This window comes from Sardina pilchardus, chromosome 12 (genome assembly GCF_963854185.1).
Source record: "Sardina pilchardus chromosome 12, fSarPil1.1, whole genome shotgun sequence".
Lineage (NCBI taxonomy): Eukaryota > Metazoa > Chordata > Actinopteri > Clupeiformes > Clupeidae > Sardina > Sardina pilchardus.
The window spans coordinates 17,204,022-17,224,895 of NC_085005.1; the positions used below are offsets into that span (position 1 = coordinate 17,204,022).

At 43.0% G+C, this 20,874-nt stretch overlaps 2 protein-coding genes across 2 annotated transcripts in view; one reads left to right on the plus strand and one right to left on the minus strand.

Moving 5' to 3' along the window:
* Positions 1-4,942, minus strand: part of mettl24 (methyltransferase like 24) — a 33,436-nt gene extending 28,494 nt beyond the window's left edge. Inside the window, exon 1 of the mRNA XM_062550733.1 lies at positions 4,110-4,942. Coding sequence (XP_062406717.1) covers positions 4,110-4,373 — 264 coding nt within the window. The 5' untranslated portion in view covers positions 4,374-4,942. The remainder of the gene's footprint in view (positions 1-4,109) is intronic.
* Positions 4,943-10,922: 5,980 nt separating this feature from the next.
* On the plus strand, positions 10,923-20,345 carry LOC134098513 (GTPase IMAP family member 8-like). Its single transcript, XM_062551576.1, has 6 exons — positions 10,923-11,164; positions 12,371-13,086; positions 13,325-14,020; positions 18,578-19,369; positions 19,473-19,637; positions 19,904-20,345. The coding sequence occupies exons 2-6, from the start codon at positions 12,384-12,386 to the stop codon at positions 20,095-20,097; spliced, it is 2,550 nt and encodes an 849-aa protein (XP_062407560.1). The 5' UTR covers positions 10,923-11,164; positions 12,371-12,383; the 3' UTR covers positions 20,098-20,345.
* The last annotated feature ends 529 nt before the right edge of the window (positions 20,346-20,874 follow it).

Below are 20,874 nucleotides of genomic sequence, written 5' to 3' on the forward strand. Positions count from 1 at the left end.
CTGCGCCCTCCTCGTCCACTACCGGGCTGACCTGAGCAACCTGCTCTCCAAGTACAAGACGCACAGAAAGTCCAGCCTCACTCTGGACCTCCGAGATCCGAGAGTGTGCGCTCCGATGAAACGCAGGAAAAGGCTTTTTGTCGTCGCGGATGAATGCTTTCTGTGCAATGAAGAAGTGCGCTTCTATACGCAAGACGTTGCTGGCCTCATCTCAGATAAGTTTTTCTCTGCGCATGTGTCCACTTTAGAGACCTACTTCTCTCAGCTGGACAAGAACCTGGTCGAGCTAGTCAATCAGAACAATATATTCTTTATCAGTGACTTCTCTCGATTTGAAGATGCCAGCTGTTTTGAAATGAGAGTATGTGCAAATCACTCATGTCGATTCATCACCCAGTTTTCATTATGCAAACAATAGTATTAGCATTATAAAATGTGCTGAGAAAAACAGAATTTAAAATAAGAAAATGTCAACTTCTCAATGTTGTTAATTTATTTAATCAAAACTATACCTATAATATTGTGAAAATATGTGAATAACAAGATTATTGCAGAAGTCTTTGGAATGTAATTTACGTTCCATATATGAATATCATTAAGGAGTCAATCAATTATCATAGTGGGAAAGGTGATATGCTATGCAGGCATTTTAGTGGAGTAGGACAGTTTAGCTGGTTTAAAATGTTATACATATAAATGAAGGATCTAATTTCTAGGAATCTAGGAATCTAGTCCCACAATATTCAGTCCAAATAAACTACCTGTCATTGGCTATCCCTATACAGGGGGTGGCTTCACAGAAAACAACATGTGTGCTTGAAGAGGCCTAAGGAGAGCTGAGTTTGGCTAATCGTGGCAAACAAGTTGCTCAAATTAATCATTTACTCTGTCAGGGTACTGAAACATGCATACTAACATGGAGATGGGGTTAGTATGCATGGTCTGAGGATAAACTGATATATTTCTGATTTTATGCATTTGCATTATTAAACATCAGTTAGAAACATAGACTGCTCTCTCTGTGTGTGTGTGTGTGTGTGTGTGTGTGTGTGTGAGTGTTTACTGAAAAGAGACACTGCACAGACCAGACAGAGAGCATATCATTAACCCAAATCTCTCAAAAGCGGTTGCTTAGAGACTACCTCTCCGTCATCAGATCCCTCTCTTTCTGTCTCCTGATTCTGTCTTCCTCTCTCTCTCTATCTATCTCTCTCTCTCTTTCTATCCGTCTCCTCAGAGGATACTCTTGTGTCACTCTTTCTGTCTCCTGATTCTGTCTTCCTCTCTCTCTCTTTCTCTCGCTCTCCCTATCCGTCTCTCTCTTTCTTTCTCCATCTCTCTCTCTCTCCCCTCCTCTCTTCCTGTCTGCGTCCTCTTCAGAGGACACCCTTGGGGTTGGTGCTCATGTGGGTTGATGATCTGGGGTCCATGAGTATGGGTGGACGTCTATATGTTTCTGTAAGCCAGTAGTGTGACTGCTATTCATCATTGTGTCTTTGCAGAAGTTTCTTCAAGTATGAAAACATATGCGTATCCTGTACAGTACATGTGAGTTAAAGTATTCAGGGACTTATGTGTGGACATATGTGTGTGTGTGTGTGTGTGTGTGTGTGTGTGTGTGTGTGTGTGTGTGTGTGTGTGTGTGTGTGTGTGTGTGTGCGTGCGTGCGTGCGTGCGTGCGTGCGTGCGTGCGTGCGTGCGTGCGTGCGTGCGTGCGTGTGTGTGCAGGCTAACATGTCTCTCATTCCCAGAACAGATGGATGATAACTCTCTCCAGCTTTTCGATGGAAACTTGCCTGTTTGGAAAGCTGCCCGGCAATTACAATCTGTGTTTCATTTACAGTGTGGGAGAGGGGGCAGAGCGAGAGGGAGAGAGAGAGAGAGAGAGGGAGAGGGAAAGAGAAAGAAAGAAAGAGAGTGAGTGAGTGAGTGAGTGAGTGAGTGAGTGAGAGAGAGAGAGAGAGAGAGAGAGCTTTGAGTGGTGCTCCTCAACCAAGTTAAATAGGAAGATACGATATACTATCTTTGTTTGAGTTGTTCACACTCAAATGGATTGGAATGGATTAACTGTCCTGTATTGAAATAAACATCCAGAAATGTTTGTGGAGTTTAGTGGGTGATGGAGGCGGTGGTGGAAAGAGGTTTGTGGAGCTGAAGATCAGCAGGAACTCTTTCAGCAGCTAAAAACACATCAGAATTACAACCACAGGGTTCACAAAGTGTTCTTGGTTACAGTTCCCAGAGTTCTTGTTTTTCTGATACTTTTGGGTTTGAGTCAACAACTTTTGCAAAATTAGTGTATAAGCCGCGGCTAATAGTCGGGAAATTACGGTATTCTCTATATTGTTATAAATGTTGTATGGGCTTGTTGTATAATATATTGTCCATACTGTATGTATACTTTGCTTTTAAAGCTTGATTTTCCAGAACACATAGTAGAAACACACTCTCTGTATCTCCCTAACGCGCACCACCCCCCCAGAACTTTGTCTCTCTCTCTCTCTCTCTCTGTGTGTGTGTGTGTGTCTGTGTGTGAGTGAGAGAGAGAGAGAGAGAGAGAGAGAGAGAGAGAGAGAGAGAGAGAGTGTGTGTGTCCTTTTCCTGACTTCCTGTTCAGAGCACTTCTGTCTGCTGGTCTTTTTGAGAAATGGCTCCTGCATGTTACCTCACATGGAACAGGGCGAGCTGAAAAGGGCTCTCATTGTTCTGCTCTCTGTTTGCTCAAAGACCTTTTAAGCTGTCACACACACACACACACACACACACACACACACACACACACACACACACAACATTTCAGCAAACCATTATCGAGTCACATCTCTGTGTAGGTCTCTTCTAATCTACTTTGTGTGCGTGTGTGCGTGTGTGCGTCTATGTGTGTGTGTGCGTGTGTGTGTGTGTTTGGGTGTGTGTGTGTTAAAGGGGGATTGGGGGGGTGGAGGAGATAAACCACTGGCTTAAGGTGCAGGGTCATTTGGTGCCTGGCACACACACACACACACACACACACACACACACACACACACACACACACACACACACCACACAAACTTGCAGACTGTCTCACCCTGCTGCTATATGAACTCTGTCACACACAATGGATTATACAAATCTCCTTCATTTTCCCCTGAGAAAAGTCTCTCTCTCTCTCTCCCTCCCTCCCCACGCACATTCTATCCTGTTTCTACATGGCACAGTTAGACCCAAAGGAATGAAAGAAAGACAGAAAGACAGAAAGAAAAGAGGGGAGCGAAAGACAGAGAGTAATTTCAATGAAAGACAGAGTGGGGGGGTTGCGATCTTTTGCCAAACTATTTGAGCCTATAATGGCTCTACTGTTAACATTCTCACCACTGGAAAATAAGATAAGACAGTGTGTGTGTGTGTGTGTGTGTGTGTGTGTGTGTGTGTGTGTGTGTGTGTGTGTCATAATGAGAGTGGGCATGTATTTGCATGTATATAAGTGTTTTCATGTATTTGCATATATAAGTGCATTCATGGATGTACTGCTTGGAGCTGGTGCAATCCACTGAACAAATTAGGACAAGCAATACGTGTGTGTGATACACATGGGTTCAGATATCCATTATGTGTGTGTGTTTGTGTGTGTGTGTGCATGCAGGGGTGCATGTGTTTGACTTTTTAGTGTCCTTTGTTAGATCGAACCAAAGGTCAATGCCTGCAGCTATGCATTCTACTGGGTGTGGACCTTTCAACGTGCATACACACACACACACACACACACACACACACACACACACAACGTGAATGGTCTTTTGTTTAGCCCCACTGGCCCTTTGACATGCAGAGTCAGCAGCAGTTGGAAGGAGACCAAAGCAGAAAGACGTTATTGTGAGTGACAGAAAGAGCTAAAATATGCTGGACTAAGACGAGAGAGGAGATATTTCACTCCTCCATATGCTACTGTTTTGTTTCCTCAGTCGAGTTGAGAGCGTGTCACACATACACACTGTTACACACATACACAGACACACACACACACACACACACAAACACACGCACACACACAATATGTTCCTCCATATGAAGTATTTGTTTCTCAGGGAAGCTACACACACACACACACACACACAGACTTGACTCACCGTTCTGCTCAGGCGCTGAGGTGGACAGCATGTGGACCCCACTGTCTTGGCAGCGGAGAGCGAAGCGTTCTTCCTCCACGTGTGTGCGTCCTCAGACACTCTCCTCTTCCTCGTTGCCGCGGTGACGGCCTGGTGGAGTCGGGTGGCTGACCCCTGACCTCCCCACCAGGTGAGCTCCACATAGACGTGCAGGCACACACACACGACGCACAGCAGCGCGCACACACCCAGCAACACACACCTGCGGGACCGCTCTTTGGCCATGATACACACACACACATACACACACACACACACACACACACAAACTCACACTTACAGTCTTCTCTTTTTCACTCTTACTCACACATGCACACACAGACACCCTTCCAGTCTTCTTTGTCCCTCCCTCTCTCTCACACACACAGACATACGCACACACTCTCTCTCTCACACACACACTCTCTCTCTCTCTTTCCGTCCTCTGTCGCACAGTCTCCTTATCCCATTTTCCAATCCGTCTTAGCGTTCTTTTTTCTCCCCTTCTTCTCTGTGCTTCTGTCGTTCTTTCCCTCTTTCTCTTTTTTTCTCATCCAGTCTTCCTCTGGCAGCAGTGGGGCAGTAAAGGAATGCTGGACATGCAGCCTCTGTCCACGCAACTGCAGACATCGCTGTGTGTGTGTGACTCCATGCGTGTGTGTGTACGTGAGGGTGCTGCGTGTGTGTGTATGTGTGAGTATGTATGTGTGTGTGTGTGTGTGTGTTACACAGAGAATGCACAGAGCTTAGAGCTGCAAGGAGCTCATTGAGAAGTTTGGAAACTCCCCTCAGGAACCACCTTCCATGCTCTCTCTCACTCTGTGTCACACGCACATACACACACACACACACACACACACACACACACACACAACTCAATCTCCTCCTCCATTAGCTCATGTACCTCCCCCTTGACCCTCTCCGTTTCTCTGTTTTGGAACTTTGGATCACTCCCACTTTCTCTCTCTCTCTCTCTCTCTCTCTCTCTCACACACACACACACACACACACACACACGTATGCACACTCATATGTACATGCACACATATGCACACATGCACACACACACAGACACACACACACACACACACACACTGGTGTAACTCTATACCATCAAATATAAACATAGTTGAGGAAAGAGAGGGTCCCTCTCTCTGCTTGCCTTTCTCACACTCTCTTTGCATAAAGTGTTTTGGCATGTGGTTGAGATGTATTACATTGTCAATCTGACAACAGCAAAGCCATTTATGATGAATCATAGTTAAATTAACAACAGCATTATTGACAACACAGCCTTGCACCAGTCTAGTCTTTCACTTCAAAGTGAAAAGTTTTGATTAGTATCGCAGACCAAACATTTTTTATAAAATATCTCATTTTCAGATATCAGATTTGTGAATGAGATTAGATTAAAGCTGTCACATTTTTCAAACAATCCCCCTTTTTTTTAAAAAAAAGAAAGAAAAAAGGCCACTTCATACGTGCTGTCTGAATCAGCAGCAGATTGCGCTGATTATTGGTCCACCACTGCCCCCTGCAGGAAAATACTCACATAACACCTGGAATGACAGCACAGCCCAGCTATCATCAGCAATGTACAAAGCAACAAACGTAAGCATTGGATTTCCACTAGGCAGGAAATCTAGTGGTGTTTCTGCTAATAGATGGATTTGTGAAGGTTCACCCTATGCTGATCAATTGATGATCTGTGCTTCTGGAGCTCCGGCCTGTTTGGACGTTCAAGAGCACCTGACACCATGTTAACGTTACCGCTAAATTTGCAATGGACTGTTGAAGAGCACAATGTTGCTACTGTACTTCAGTTGTTCAATACCAGGAGAGTCATCAGTGCCCATGATTTATTATTTATTGAGTGAGTTTTCTAAAGTGTTTTGTGAATTTGTGTAGGTTTTTTTTGTTTAAAAAAAATACTGTTATTTAAAATAAGTGTGTTGTGTTACGGGTACACTGGTGAGTCATGTCACTCCATCCAGGACCATATTTTTGTTTGACTTGATCACCCTTCACCTTGTGGGCAGGGCTGGACTGGGACCAAAAAACGGCCCGGGCATTTTTGGCCATAGTGGCCCACCATGATAATTTACACGATAAAACATATGTGCACACTGTTTGGTTTGTAAAAAAATATTTAAGTAAACCGCAGTAGCCTGCATCGAAGCGAGTATAGGCTAGCCTACCCTTGCTAAAAAAAATATTAATTATTATTATACTCTCACACACACACACACACACACACACACACACTAGAGTGACCTTTAAACCAGCAAGGATGAGGTTGTGCACAAAACTCATATGCTATTAAATGCTTCACTAAATAAAACCAGTTTTAGCCAACAATTCACCTTGATACTATTTAGTGAAGATGTATAGGCTACATCCCAAAACATTTTCATTGTTAATTCCATGGGCTATCACCATTCCTGTTTCATTCCATGCGTCTGACTGCATGTCTGTGTGTATGGGTGTCTGCTTGTCGCAAAGAAATTTGTTGTTGTACTGCGTCAAGATTGACAACAATTTCGACCAATCGTGACTGTCTTAAGATTTCAGAAGGTTGGCGAGCCGACAACTCGTTAATTTGATGGGTATCGCAATTCAAATGCATGCGAGAGGGGTAGGCCTACACAGAAACCACACAAAAAGACGCGCTCACACTATAAAACTTTGTTTTGCTTAACTGGGTGCTGAATCCTACATTGTAGGCAGGTTAATACATCTAAAAGAAGCAAGGGGAAGAGGCAGTCGCAGATTTCAAACTTTAAATTGTTCGTTGTGCGCCCAAAACGTTCAGGCAACATTTCGGCTACTTCTTACCTGCCTCAGTAGCTATTCTGACCTCCTCCTCAATCTGTCCCTGCTGGGTCACGTCTCTCACCTCTTCCTCCTCCTCCGAATCAATTTGAAAAGCTATTCCTTCCTCTGTGTAACTACTCTGTTGCACGCTCGCATGTGCCTCTCTGAAGCCTGCACTCGGTGCTGCTTCTGCACTGCTGCAATATGTCGACGGCCCTGTTTGAACTTGTGGTGGCAAACATTTCTGTAATTTTAGCACATTTTTGCTGCATCAACTTGTAGGCTTTTGCCTTTTATCTCGCAACTTCTCTGCGCCCCCCTTGCGCTTTTGTGGTTTGTCTTCGTACATTTTTACATTTTACATTTTTGTACAGACGGTCTCAAACTCCGGTCGAACTCGAGTCGGGAGGGAGATAGGGAGAGCCCTGAGATTTCATTGGACTAGCCCAATGTCCATTAAAGCAGTCAACCAATGGGCCGCGATTCGCCACCGTTGTGGCCGTACGCTATATAAATGAGCCTAATAATTTTTTTATTATTATTAAATTGACAGCCTCGGCCCAAATATATGCGTCGGCCCACCGGGCATTGCCCGGTATGCCCTATGGCCAGTCCATGCCTGCTTGTGGGTGATTTGTGGGAAACTAATGAGTTCACTCAAAAATACTGCCTGAAGTTTGCCAATGTTGGCCTCTAGAGGCAAACTTCCAGCAAAGTTCTGGCAACAATGAGAAGTTTGCCACAAGTGGCAAATGTGTTCGCCAGGAATTTGCCACCAGACTTGACCAATAATGGCAAACTTCCAGTTAACTTCTGGTAACAACCCTAATTTGCATATGACATTGCTGCAATTTTCTCGTACCGTAATACTTTAGATAAAAGGGTCTGCAAAACAAAAACATGTTAATGCCAATTATGTGGTGGAGCAGCATGCTTGAGTTTGACCTGCTGTGCAGGTAGATGAGCGTGCCACAACAGACTCCTGTAGCCTACACCTGTGCATTATACAAACAGACCTTTGAGCGATATGCCTGATGAAGGCCTGTTGAAAGAGAAATCACTTTAGATGCCTCAACAAGCATTTGTGTGTCAGTATGTTATTTGTCAGCTGCGTGCAGACATTAAGTAAGGCCTGTTGTGTACTGTACATACTGTACGTACAACACAGACTGTTCATGTTGAGACTGGTGAGCACTGAGGAGAGAGCAAAGCCAGAGCAAGATTGGCGAAGTTAGCTTGTTGAGTAAGCTGAAAACTGTTATGTCTTATGCTGTGTTAAAATGTAGATCCCATGGCCTGAACCTCTACCTGTGGCAGAGACCAGCTGACTCTCCAGCCACGTGCACAGCTACCAGGTGAGCTTCACGTAGACGTGCACACACACACACACACACACACACACACACACACACACATGGTACAGTGGAGTGCACACCCCTACAGCAACACACACCTGAACGGACACTGTTTGGCTCTCTCTCTCTCTCTCTCTCTCTCTCTCTCTCTCTTTCTTTCTTTCTCTCTCTCTCTCTCTCTCTCTCTCACACACACACACACACACACATACTGTACACACGTGTTGCTGTTAGTCATTGAGCCCTTTACTGAACTAGATAGAGATAGATAGATAGATACTGTAGATAGATAGATAGATAGATAGATAGATAGATAGATAGATAGATACTTTATTGATCCCCAAGGGGAAATTCCAGAAGAACTACAACTTGAAGCAGTAATGAGCCACCTGAAGCGGCTAGGAGTAAAGGTGTAGAGGAGGACGCTTTGGTGTATGGTGTTGCTCCACATTCTGGTGTGACTGCCCATGGGAACTTGGGCTCGAATCTGACCCACGGCCATTTTCCACCCCATCTCTCTCTACCATTTGCCTCCTGTCCAATGGCACCCAAGTCACAGAACCGCTTGAGAAGATGAGGGAGCTTGTTGCCGTGAATCGTCAGGACTTGTTTTTAGTTGTGATAAGAATGTGTCTCAACTTCGTTTCACCCGGAAACATTCCGTTTCCGGGTGATGGAAATTCTTTAAAACCACTAAATTAACCTTGACAGTCAGCCTGCTACAAAGCTAGTTCAGTAGCATAAATTACCATGGTTGCTGAGCTGGTATTCCTGTATGGCACAGGAATGGAACAGAACTCATGAAAATTAGCGAGGATTTGCCTGTACTGTAGCTTGCTTGCTGGAATTCCCCTCTGAAGAGTATATCCACAGCAGAAGTTAGTAGTTGATTGATGATAAAGAAATTGGTGTTTAACCTGTGGTGTCATCAGTTCCCTCTAGCCTTTATCAGTGACTGATCAATGACAGGACTGATGCTGAATGGCAAACATTCAGAATGCAGTGAAATGTTTTAGTGCTTCATGAACAGTATACCTTGAAATCTCTCATTCATTTTGCTCAGGTAGCCATAGTCAAATCTACCGAGAACCAACCCCCTCCACACACACATACACACACACACACACACACACACACACACACACACACACACACACACACACACACACACACACACACACACACACACACACACACACACACACACACACACACACACACACACACACACACACACACACTGCATTATTTATGTTTATTTGGAAGAAAAGGACACAAGCAGCAATGGTTAAGGGGCATAACACCGTGCCCAGACAACTCTAAACACTCTGTCTTTCTTTAGACAAATGCATTTTGAAACCTCATGTAATCAGGGAAAGGGATTTCAGAGGTTGAACAAGAACAAATGTTTTTAAAAGAGACTTTCAACAAATACAGGTGTCCTCTGAGGACCACAGAATCCATTTGTAATCAGTTCCGATCAAACAAGTTACAGGATGCAACTCACACTCTTCGGAGAAAATGTGAAAGTGTTTCCTTGTGTCCTGTATCTTTCCCATAAATGGCACAGGACACTTCCTTTATGGTCAAATGTCAGTGCAATTATTAACAAAGGAACAAAGAACTTTCAAAAGAGATATATTTTAAAATGAACTAGGTCATGGGGCGTGCCTACAGACAAAAAAAACATAATATTTACCTACATTTTTACAGTAACTGATAATTGCTGGAACATAGTACAGTACATGAATATGGAAAATGCAAGGCAATATTACCATTTTAACTATTGGCTTGCAGTTCGATGAATCTGAGTGAGATAATGTTTAAAGATGAAGTCAGCGGTCGTACACAATTTCAAGCCCATAACATTTTTAGATTTTTAGTGGATCATTTCTTAATGATCCACTAACTGCGCATTGTGTGAGCACAACGTGAAAAAACCCAGACTCTGTAAGCAGCCCAGGCTCCAAAATCTGGAAACCAACAAAGTGTTGGCAGCCTGTCACCCCAACCCACCTGGGTGACCAGAACAAAAACTAAACCCTCAAAAAAGGAGTAGATCCTATGCGCCTCTGCAAACAACTGGTGCATTCACGGCAGGTGACAAGCTGATCAAAGTGAGGGAAGATACCGGAGCAGCGCAGAAGTTTTTGAGACTCAATTAGTTTAATGCATTGGTGCACAGCATCAGATAAGGTTTCGATGTTGATTACATCTTCGTCAGAGTCTGTAATCAACTACTGTAAACCCTGTGTGGAGTTTCTTTGAACACTGAAGGGAGGGATGAGCTACCTCTCTCTCTGGTGTATTTAATTTGAGCCTTGGTTAAAATACTATATGCTGTTTTGGACAAAAGTGTCTGACAATAATTTGAAATATAATCAAAGCAAATACGACGCAATCGGTGACTACATCTTAAAATGAATGCCTTACAAGCACACGGCATACATGTGCAGTAGGGCAAGTAATCCTAAGATAAGTAATTTAGTAAGTAAGTAGGCTACTTCTGGTAAAGTCTGGGGGTGGAGCAGTCTGCCCTACTTATAAGAACGTGCACTCGAAAATATCCCAACAGGTTCAACCTGTTTGCTGAACAAAAAACAATACATCTGGGAGACAAGCACAGACGCCTTTGCGCAATACACTTAACAAGACGCAATTGCAGGACAAACAATGTCTCACAATACATTTTGAGGTTATATGAGTTGCAGTAACAGTATGTGTACTTGCAACAGACAATCAAGAGGGGGATTCGAATTCTCATTCACCTGGAGGAGTGTGGCGAACCACTACCGCTGAGAAAAGGAACCGTGACACTGTCTACACAAGAGTCCAAGCCCAGAATCAACACGTGGACACCAGAGCTGGGTGAGTTATCAATCTCATAAGGAAAAAAATGGACAAAACATTGCTGTGATTCACTGCCATGTCGTGGGCATGATTACATTGTGGTTCATTACAGTTTTATATCATTAGAACCAAAACAACCCAGGCGTTTGAAAGATGACAAAACATGTCCCTCTAGCAAACTTTTAATTGCTTCAGCAAGTTTAGGCACATGCTCATAAGAATTTGTTGAATGATGAACGGATTTCCTGTCCTATGTGGCTGTCTCACCAGTTGTACATTGCTGTTTTATCTTGCGTCATGTTGCATTATTCTAGGTTGTTGCTCAACCAATGGAAGTAGTTTAAATCATTTTCAGTATAACTGAAAAATAACAAATAAAATAATGAAGTAAACAAATGAAATAATTGGTATTGCAGTCTAAAGACTGACAGGATAAAACTGCTTAAATGTTAGTTAATTGGTGAGAATGTAACAAGCAAACAAGGATTTTGATGTGAAACAGATGAATGAATGAAACTTGCATTGCCCCTGAGCCTGAGGGGAATTTGTCTTGCACTCAGGAGCCATAAATTACAGAGCTAGACAACAGTAGACATACAGACTTGCACAACGATGCATACAATGACAAGTTACAAAATCTAAAACACATACATTATAAAGAAGTATATGCTTGCTTAAGGATGGCGTCAACCTGTCTGAATTCAACCTGATTAGCAACGGATAATGCTCCTTGGCGCAAAAGATCACAGGATTACTTATCATTAGATAGTGATTAAGCTTGAGCTTTTACAACTTAAAGTGTAAACTCATATCGGACTCAAACTGGATATCCTTCCAAATATCCCAGGAACTACTCTGACACATAATATCAGCTTAGGTTTGTTGACTTAAGTATAAAGTCATGACACATAAAAGGTTATTTCCTAGAGGTGGCAGCACAATGGAAATAAATAATCACATCAGCACATGACCGAAACTGTAACTATGTGGGTGAGTCTGACAGGAACCAGACTGTTTTACTGTGAGCCATGATACGTAAAGTGCTTTGGGTGCTCAGAAGAAGATAGAAGCGCTAGATAAATGCAGTCCATTTACCAATAATTTTAAGATATTATACTGAAACTAAGGCATACTCATCTGGAGCTACATCTTGGAACTAAGAGGAACGACAATGTAATAACAGTTCAATTTTCAATTTTTACATATTATTTTTTTTCTCAACAGGCAGTGTGCAGCAATGGGGACAGAACTGAGGGTTGTCATCATTGGGGCGCGCTGGTCTGGCAAGAGCTCGACAGGAAACACCATCATGGGGGGTCCAAGGTTCGAGTGTGGCAGAGCCAGGACTCTGCAGTGTGAGGTCAGGAGTGGCATTGTATCTGGACGCCACCTCACTGTGGTGGACGTGCCTGGCTGGAGTTATTTCTCCATCATGGAGACCTCGGAGGCCTGCAAGCAGAACTTTAAACTCAGTCTCACTAAGTGTCTTCCTGGGCCTCATGTCTTTCTACTGGTCATTCCTCTGGACATGGCCTTCAACAAAGAGCAAGGACAGTATGTGCAAGAGTACCTGAGTCTCCTAGGAGATCGTGCGTGGAGACATGTAGTGGTGGTCTTCACCTGTTGGGACTATCTAGATAAGAAGACCACGATTGATGATCATATTGAGAGCGAAGGGGAGGCTCTCAAGAAGGTTCTAGAGAAATGCGGAAACAGGTTCCAGGTGTTTGACAACAAGAACAGCACCAACCCAGGTCAACTGCCAGAGCTACTCAGCAAGATTGAGGAACTTGTGAAGATGAATGCTGGTGGGTTCTACAGGGCAGATGAGAAGATCCTACAGGCCATTACTGAGAAGAGGAAACTGGCAGCAGAGAGGGCATCACAAAGGAAGATGGCGAGCGACAAAATAAGGGAGAAGCAAAAACAGATTCTAAGAGGTATTTTTTGCTGAAAGATCACACACTCATCATTAAACAAGGCCTGAAAACTATGATCTAATTAGTCTTTTCTCTGAAGAAAATAATTCTAGGGAGGCTATGAAAACATGAATAATTATAACATTAATTTCATTGAAGCAAATCCCAACTTGCACCGAGTCGTATGGCAGTAAAGTATTGAATCTTGAATCGCATGCTTAATTCCTTTTCTTTTTCACTATCCACCACTCTTCTCTAGGATTCGACCAAGAGCAACCAATCACAGAACTTAGGGTAGTTCTTTTAGGAAGGCGGAACGTGGGAAAGAGCTCCACTCTGAACACAATCCTTGGAGAGAAAGTCCATGAGTCTGGGAAGAGGACAACCAGTTCAATGGTGCATGAGGGCTATATGGACCAAACCCCGATAAAGGTTGTGGACACTCCTGGCTGGTGGAGGAGCTTCAATGTCAAGGACACCATAGAGCACCTTAAACAGGAAGTGATGCGGAGTGTCTTCCTTTGCCATCCAGGGCCCCATGTGTTCCTGTTGGTCATTGACGCAGATGCGTCCTTTACTGAAAAGCAACTTGAAGCATTGGAGAGCCATCTTCAGTTACTAGGAGATCTCTGGAGACATGTGATTGTGGTGTTTTCCAGGGGTGACTGTTTGAGGGAGGAAACCATTGAGGAGCACATCGAAGTGGAAGGAGCAGCGCTCACAGCCCTGGTCAACAAGTGTGGGAACCGCTACCACGTTCTACGTAACAGAAGCATGGACGATGGTACCCAAGTCACAGAACTGCTTGAGAAGATGAAGGAGCTTGTTGCTGTGAACTGTCGGGAGTTTTTTAGATGCGATGAGAATGTGTTTAAGGTCATCGAGGAGAAACAGAGTCTTGTGAGGAAGAGCAGCAGGAAGAAAACTGAAGAAATCCAGACACAGAGAGAAAAAGGTGTGACCTGATATATAATAGTTTTGATATACTGTAACATACCACTCTTAAATATTAATTTGACAACAATTGCTTCTACATAACGATAATACCTATAAAAATACATGGCATATAGGCATAATGTAAAGGTAGTTGTATATACAGTAGCAAAAGTAGAGATGCACCGATCGATCGGCCGCCGATCAGAATCGGCCGATTTTCACGTGATCGGCCACGACCGGCGACCGGCCGGTCAGTCTGAGACATGCCGATTTTATGCCGGTCAAATGCACTCGCACCTACTTGTAACGACATCACACAGCTGAGTTAGCAAAGTTTGATGAAGCTAGCAAAGGCTAACACTCAGGGCTGGATAAAGCGCTAATGCTGAGTTTTTCTATGCAGCGAACGCTGTGCTTTGCCATATTGCGTGGAATTTACTAAGCTGTCACTTCAGGTTACGTAAACAGCGCACATCACCGCCCGTCCTTGCCGCTAATTGCGTGCTCACAGCTGAACCACAAGCGCTGTCAACAAGCAGCAACATAGCCACGGCAGGAATAAACATCGTTTTGCTTCGGTTTGCCACCTTAGCATGTATTCTTTCACACTAATACAACAACAAAGTCCGATTTACACATTTAGAGGTTTATTTCATTACCTTTTGTCTACTCACGCCTGTATATTTCTTCTAAATTCGCCAAAAGTAAGCATTCTAACATGTCATACACTACCGCGACCGTAGCCCCTTTCACATTCAGAAACGATACATTAGCGTTTAAGAAATAGCGGGTTCAGGGGATTTCGCAATGTGAAAAGTAGACGTGTTCTGGTCCCGGGGTTGTCTGAAGCCGGTTTCAGAGGCCAGTTATGGGAGGCGTTGCCTAGCAGCACGTCACACGCAATTTGGGAGTGAACAATGACGTTAAGCATGCCTTGGACCCACTGATCTATAAAGAATACCTGGATAGAGCATCTACGTCAAAATTCTGAAGCCTACATGGGGGCGGCCATTATGGGACCACTTGCCATAGGAATGCATTGACAGTAAAAGTCAGTAAAAGAATGTTGCCGTTCTGCAACAATGGAATTGGAACACCACGCCGCCATTATGGGACCACTCGGGACAGTTCCATTGGCTTCATTGTTGATGGGTCAGCAACAATGAGATAGTCTATCCAGGTATTCTTTATAGATCAGTGCTTGGACCTCGGAGATAAACTGATAAACACAACTGTCATGCTAGTTCTACGTGGTTTAGCTTCCAAATGATGGCGGGCCACTTGTTATGTTATTTGAATGCCAAAAGAGGTCCTTTTGTCTGTCGAAGTCATATTTCAGTGTGCTGAGTCCTGAACAACTTCTGCTCTGACAGTTAGCTCGTTGGCTAGTTAGCTATCGTCAATAATTAAGGATCTTTGCTATCATTAGGCAAACTTTCTAAAAAGACGTGCTGCTGGCAGCAGATGTTTTGGTAACCTAGCAACAATAAACACTTGACCGAAGTGCTGAGAAAAGGAGGTTCAGGGCACTCTCAGCATAAAAAACGTGATTGTTGGACACACATATATATCTATGGACACAGCAGTTAAAGTTATCCTAGTCTCTTGTGTGTTTCCTGTATTTTAACCTCCTGCCTGGCCAAATACGTCATCAGTCACACACCCCTAATAGACCTCTGAAGTTCGCCTACAAAAAAAGCTACCATCTTTGCCCATATTTGGAGTTACGGTATCTGACGATTTTTCCTATGGGAAATTAAAGGGATAATCCGGAGTGAAATGCACTTTAGATCAATTTTTCGCACTATTGGGAGTACATACGTTGAGTTGACACCAAAATCATGTCATTCGGATGTATTTTGAGAAAGTTCGCGCTCACCGTTTTTAGCCAAAACTCGTTAGCCTGGAAGTGACCGGGGCGTGTCCTTTCGCCGCTACAAAACGCTATTTTTATACCTCTTCTACTGTTCCAAACAACACTACACTTACGTGGTAGTGAGTAGAGGTTCCCTAAAGCCAAACCGAAGTATCCGCACGTCTTTATGTGGTCGGATAGAGAGTCCAGAATGAATTTAATCGAGTCCGTACCTTTCCGGAAATGTTAGTAAAGTGTTGTGAAAACGTTGCTAGCTGCAACAGCGACATTTCCGGAAAGGTACTGACTCGATTAAATTCATTCTGGACTCTCTATCCGACCACATAAAGACGTGGGGATACTTCGGTTTGGCTTTAGGGACCCTCTACTCACTACCACGTAAGTGTAGTGTTGTTTGGAACAGTAGAAGAGGTATAAAAATAGCGTTTTGTAGCGGCGAAATGACATGCCCGAGTCACCTCCAGGCTAACGAGTTTTGGCTAAAAACGGTGAGCTCGAACTTTCTCAAAATACATCCGAATGACATGATTTTGGTGTCAACTCAACGTATGTACTCCCAATAGTCCGAAAAATTGATCTAAAGTGCATTTCACTCCGGATTATCCCTTTAACATGGGGATTTGGAATAGAGAGCCGAAGTCACGCCCTTCTACTTCCGGTCTATGGGACCTATTTTACGATTTTTTATGCATGGGAGTCAATGGAGAGATAACAATTATTTTTTGGTCCCGTTCGAGTTGGACCGTGCATTTCACATATGATGTGTGGGAATTTAAAAGATAATTTTTCACATTAATAAAGTTCTGTTTTTCATTAGACTTTAAAAGTTATCTAAGTTTTGTGCGAATCCGTTCAGTGGACTACATCTCGTCTCAAACGATGCACGTCACCAACTGAGCCACCAACTAGCAAACGAGAGGCTGGCTAGTTAGCTAGCTATTATGCTAGTTAACGGTTACATCTTGCTGCCAGCTAAGTCACTTAACAGTAGTGTTTGTACAGTCTATGAATGAAATACAACTTATCTGATGTGTTTAATCCTCTGACTCATGATATTTTCATCGGCAAGGGGGAAGCTGGCGCCCGTGGCTGTGAATTGGTCTAACGTCACTAACGCGACTGATGTGTTTGTAGTCGTTGGAAACACGATCTTTCACAATGTTGTAATTCACTAGTTACGACATACTTTTCAAATGTCTTTACATGAAAAATTGTCATTAAAATTGACAAACATCATATGGGTAATTCAAGGCACAAGACAATCGGGACCAGAAAATAATTTATATTTCTCCATTGACTGCCATTGAAAAAAAATCCAAAGATAGGTCCCATGGAGGCAATCGGAAGGGGCGGGACTTCGGCTCTCTATTATCACACCTGTTAAACTCTCGCGGGGATGACAAAATCGGAAATTCAGGTGTTTTCCTGAACACACTTTTGTCCTCTGCCTTCGAGAGGAATATGTGATCTCCGGTACGCGAAGACGGCAGACTTTGATTTTCGCTACCCCAGAGCTAACTTGCAATGCAACTTGCCATTAAGTTAGTTAGCCAGTTAGCTCTGGGGTAGCAAAAATCAAAGTGTGCCGACTTCACGTACCGGAGATCACAGTATGCACAAGAAGGCAGAGGACAAAAGTGTGTTCAGGAAAACGTCTTTATTTAAGACTATATCGTCCCCGCGAGAGTTTAACAGGTGCGATAATTCAAAATCCCCATGTTATTTTCCCATAGGAAAAATTGCCAGATACCGAATGTCAAAGATGGCAGCTTTTTTGTAGGCGAACTTCAGAGGTCTATAGCGGGGTTGACCTCTGTTCCTTTCATATTCAACACGGCTCGGCTCTGACACTACCCCCCGAGACGGGTTGGATTGCCGAGGCGGGTTGACTCCCCACCCCGTGTCGTCAATGTGAAAGGAACAGCCTTAACGTTAAATTCGGCTGATTTAGCGTTAAATTTGGTGAATGTGAAAGGGGCTCGTGATACAAAACATATCATGTGTGGTGTCGTTGGAAAGCTGTTTCTCCTGCATGACGTTATGCCATCCAAATTTGGACACTTCCTTTGTATCCGCAAGCAATCGCGAAAGTTCAAAGAAGAATGTAGTAGACTGAGTTTGCATGCCATTGGCTGTGTTTCAAGGCTGTTATCTCAAAATTAGTTTTTTGTAATTTTCCAACATATCTGTGTAGCCTATGTAGCACCTATACACCAAACTTTCCAGTTATACACTTATCAGTATTCTGAAGATATTTACAGTTGGATATTGTATGTGAGAAGAAAAAAATAGTAGTCCTACAGTGCATTTCTATTAGTAGTAGTGTGTGAAATGAATGTCCCACACTGGGAATACTGCAGCTGAAGAAGACTTGAAGAAGAATCTGTCTATTCACATTTTTTTTACAGCCATTGATAAGTTGATTACATTTCTATATTAACATGTTGTATCAAAGAAAGGATAGAAAATAACTCTTTTTGTGTGCTGTAAAGTGGTTAGAAGATGCAAATCGGAATCGGCTAAAATCGGTATCGGCAGGTCAAATTCTATGAAAAATCGGAAATCGGAATCGGCCAAAAAATTGCAATCGGTGCATCTCTAAGCAAAAGTACACGGTTGGATTAGTATAATTTTTTGCCAATCAGATTGTGTGGCCTGAACTGTTTTATGATACTTCATTTTCTCCAATATATTCAACAGTGACCTGGACACCTCTGAGCGAGATCTGTGTGGTTTTGCTGGGACAGAAGACGGTGGGAAAGACCGCCTCTGGAAACACAATCCTTGGTCACGGTCGCCTGCCCACCTGTTTCAACACCAACACCAATAGCGCCACAGCAGACGTTGCTGGCAAGAAGATTGTTGTGGTGGACACCCTTGGCTGGAGTAAAAATAGAGATAGTTGCACTATAGAGCAAGATAAAGAAATTGTCCGAGGCCTCACATTCTGCTCCCCTGGACCTCATGCTTTTTTGCTCATCCTGCCCGTAGACATGGCTTTCACAGCTCAACAGCAGAGGGCGCTAGATGACCATATGATCTTGTTTGGTGAGGACATTTGGAAATACACTTTGGTGGTATTTACTTATGGTGACCAGCTGGGGGACCAGACAATTGAGGAGCACATTGTGATGGAGGGCTGTGCTCTGCAGAGGCTGGTGGAGAGATGTGGCAACAGGTATCACGTCCTCAACAACAAGAACAAGAGTGAAAGCAACCAGGTCCTCGAGCTGCTGAAGAAGATCGAGGAGATGGTGGCCATTAACGAAGGCAAGCAGTACATCCCGAACATGACAGAGATCAACCAGAGGGTAGAGGAGAAGTTTGAGAAGCGGGAAATAAGTGTGTGTCTAGAGGAGAAATGGAAGACACGAGAAGCAGAGATGATTGCAGAGTTCAGAGATTACCTGTCTGAACTACTAACAGATCTGAGAGGACCACAAGGATCTGGACCTCACACATCTGACATGAGCCTCCAACCTAAAACTGCAAGTATGTGTCTACTGAATTTCAGAATCTGTATCTCTCAGGTCCAAGATTCAGGCCCAGGCTCAGTTGATAATTTCCTGTTATTAAACTGTTTATTTATTTACAGAACAAGATGGTTGGAAGCCCAGGAGTCTAGTCTCACAGAGCAAGAGGACTGAGAAGGTGGAGAAGAAGATCTGTGTGAAAATAAACAGCATGGAGACAGACCTGAAGAAAGCTAATGGCCCAGATTCCAAGATGAGGACCAGTATTGATTATATATGGCCAAGCCGTAAGTCCTGCATCTTTATTTGTATTTGTGTAAAATACATAATGTTGCAGCTGAGTTAATGTAGGTGAATTCAATGTTATGTATTAAATATACTATGAATTTTCTTTTAGCTAATTATGTCACTCAGCTATATTTTACAATTTTAAAATTAATATTCAAATTGGGATATAGACACATACTGCTAGCTAACACTTTTTGTTTTTCATTTTGTGAAAGTGCTATCTTACATGGACTGGTTCCATACATCTTTCTTTGTTATTGTGCAGTGAGTGGAAGTAACAGGACATTATCAGAACCCAGCCCGAGACCCAGACCCAAGGGCAAGTTCAGGGAGGTGCTGGCCTGGCTGTCCACAATGAAGATTGAAAGGGAAGATCTCCCTACACTGAACTACTCACAAGCCAGTTCAGGCTACCAGTCCAACCTCTCAGATGTATTCTCAATCAGTGAAGAAACATGACACAGAAAAGCTGAGAGAGAAACTGCAAAATACAATTTACAGTTATTAATTCAGTTGCCACTTTTGTCCAAAGATTGACAATACAATACATTTCCTGACTGTTCTGAATGTAGGTTGAGTTTTTTACATAATGTAAAAACAGATGATGTTACAGAAACCCTGGGGTTGTACATTCTAACTTTATTTGTTTATAATGAACTCTATATTAAATAAAGACACTTCAAGCACGTGCTTGGTTTTTAAATATACCTTTTGCACCAACTATAAATTCATTATACTCTAACGCTGACATGCTCTCTAACGAAAACATGACTAAGTGATGCTCATATAACTAAAAGTTAATGGGGCATCATCCTTGTTTTGAGAAAATAAATGTTTTATTCGTGATTTAACAGAAAATACTACACTACCCAAAATCCTAACGTGTAAAAGCTGGTAAAAGCAGAGCCTTTGATTTTTTCCTCATCTTGAAAGTTGAGTTTACTCAATGGAAATGATAGGAAGTTAATCATCTTCTTGTTTCAGATTAAAATAGAAGCATATTAAACTATCATTACACTGCAAGCGTTTGAAATGTGTATGTCATGGGATAGTAGCTCTTTCACTCGAAATTTAAGATATGCACTCAGTCTTGTACCTTTGCCCTTTTTTTGCTTGAAATGATTTAATGTATGAGTATAAGTCATGTTGTAGCTGGTTAGCCTATGGCACCGTCTAAAACTCTTTATATGCAGATTTTTCCAGACGTAGATTGGAGAAATTAATGAGAAACTTACT

What these genes read in the sequence shown, in the direction of transcription:
- LOC134098513 (XM_062551576.1), top strand. Translation starts at nt 12,384, where the DNA reads ATGGGGACAGAACTGAGGGTTGTCATCATTGGGGCGCGCTGGTCTGGC. An exon ending in CCAGACACAGAGAGAAAAAG is followed by an intron (nt 14,021 to 18,577) that starts GTGTGACCTGAT and finishes TATATTCAACAG; the next exon opens with TGACCTGGACACCTCTGAGC. An exon ending in TGATTATATATGGCCAAGCC is followed by an intron (nt 19,638 to 19,903) that starts GTAAGTCCTGCA and finishes GTTATTGTGCAG; the next exon opens with TGAGTGGAAGTAACAGGACA.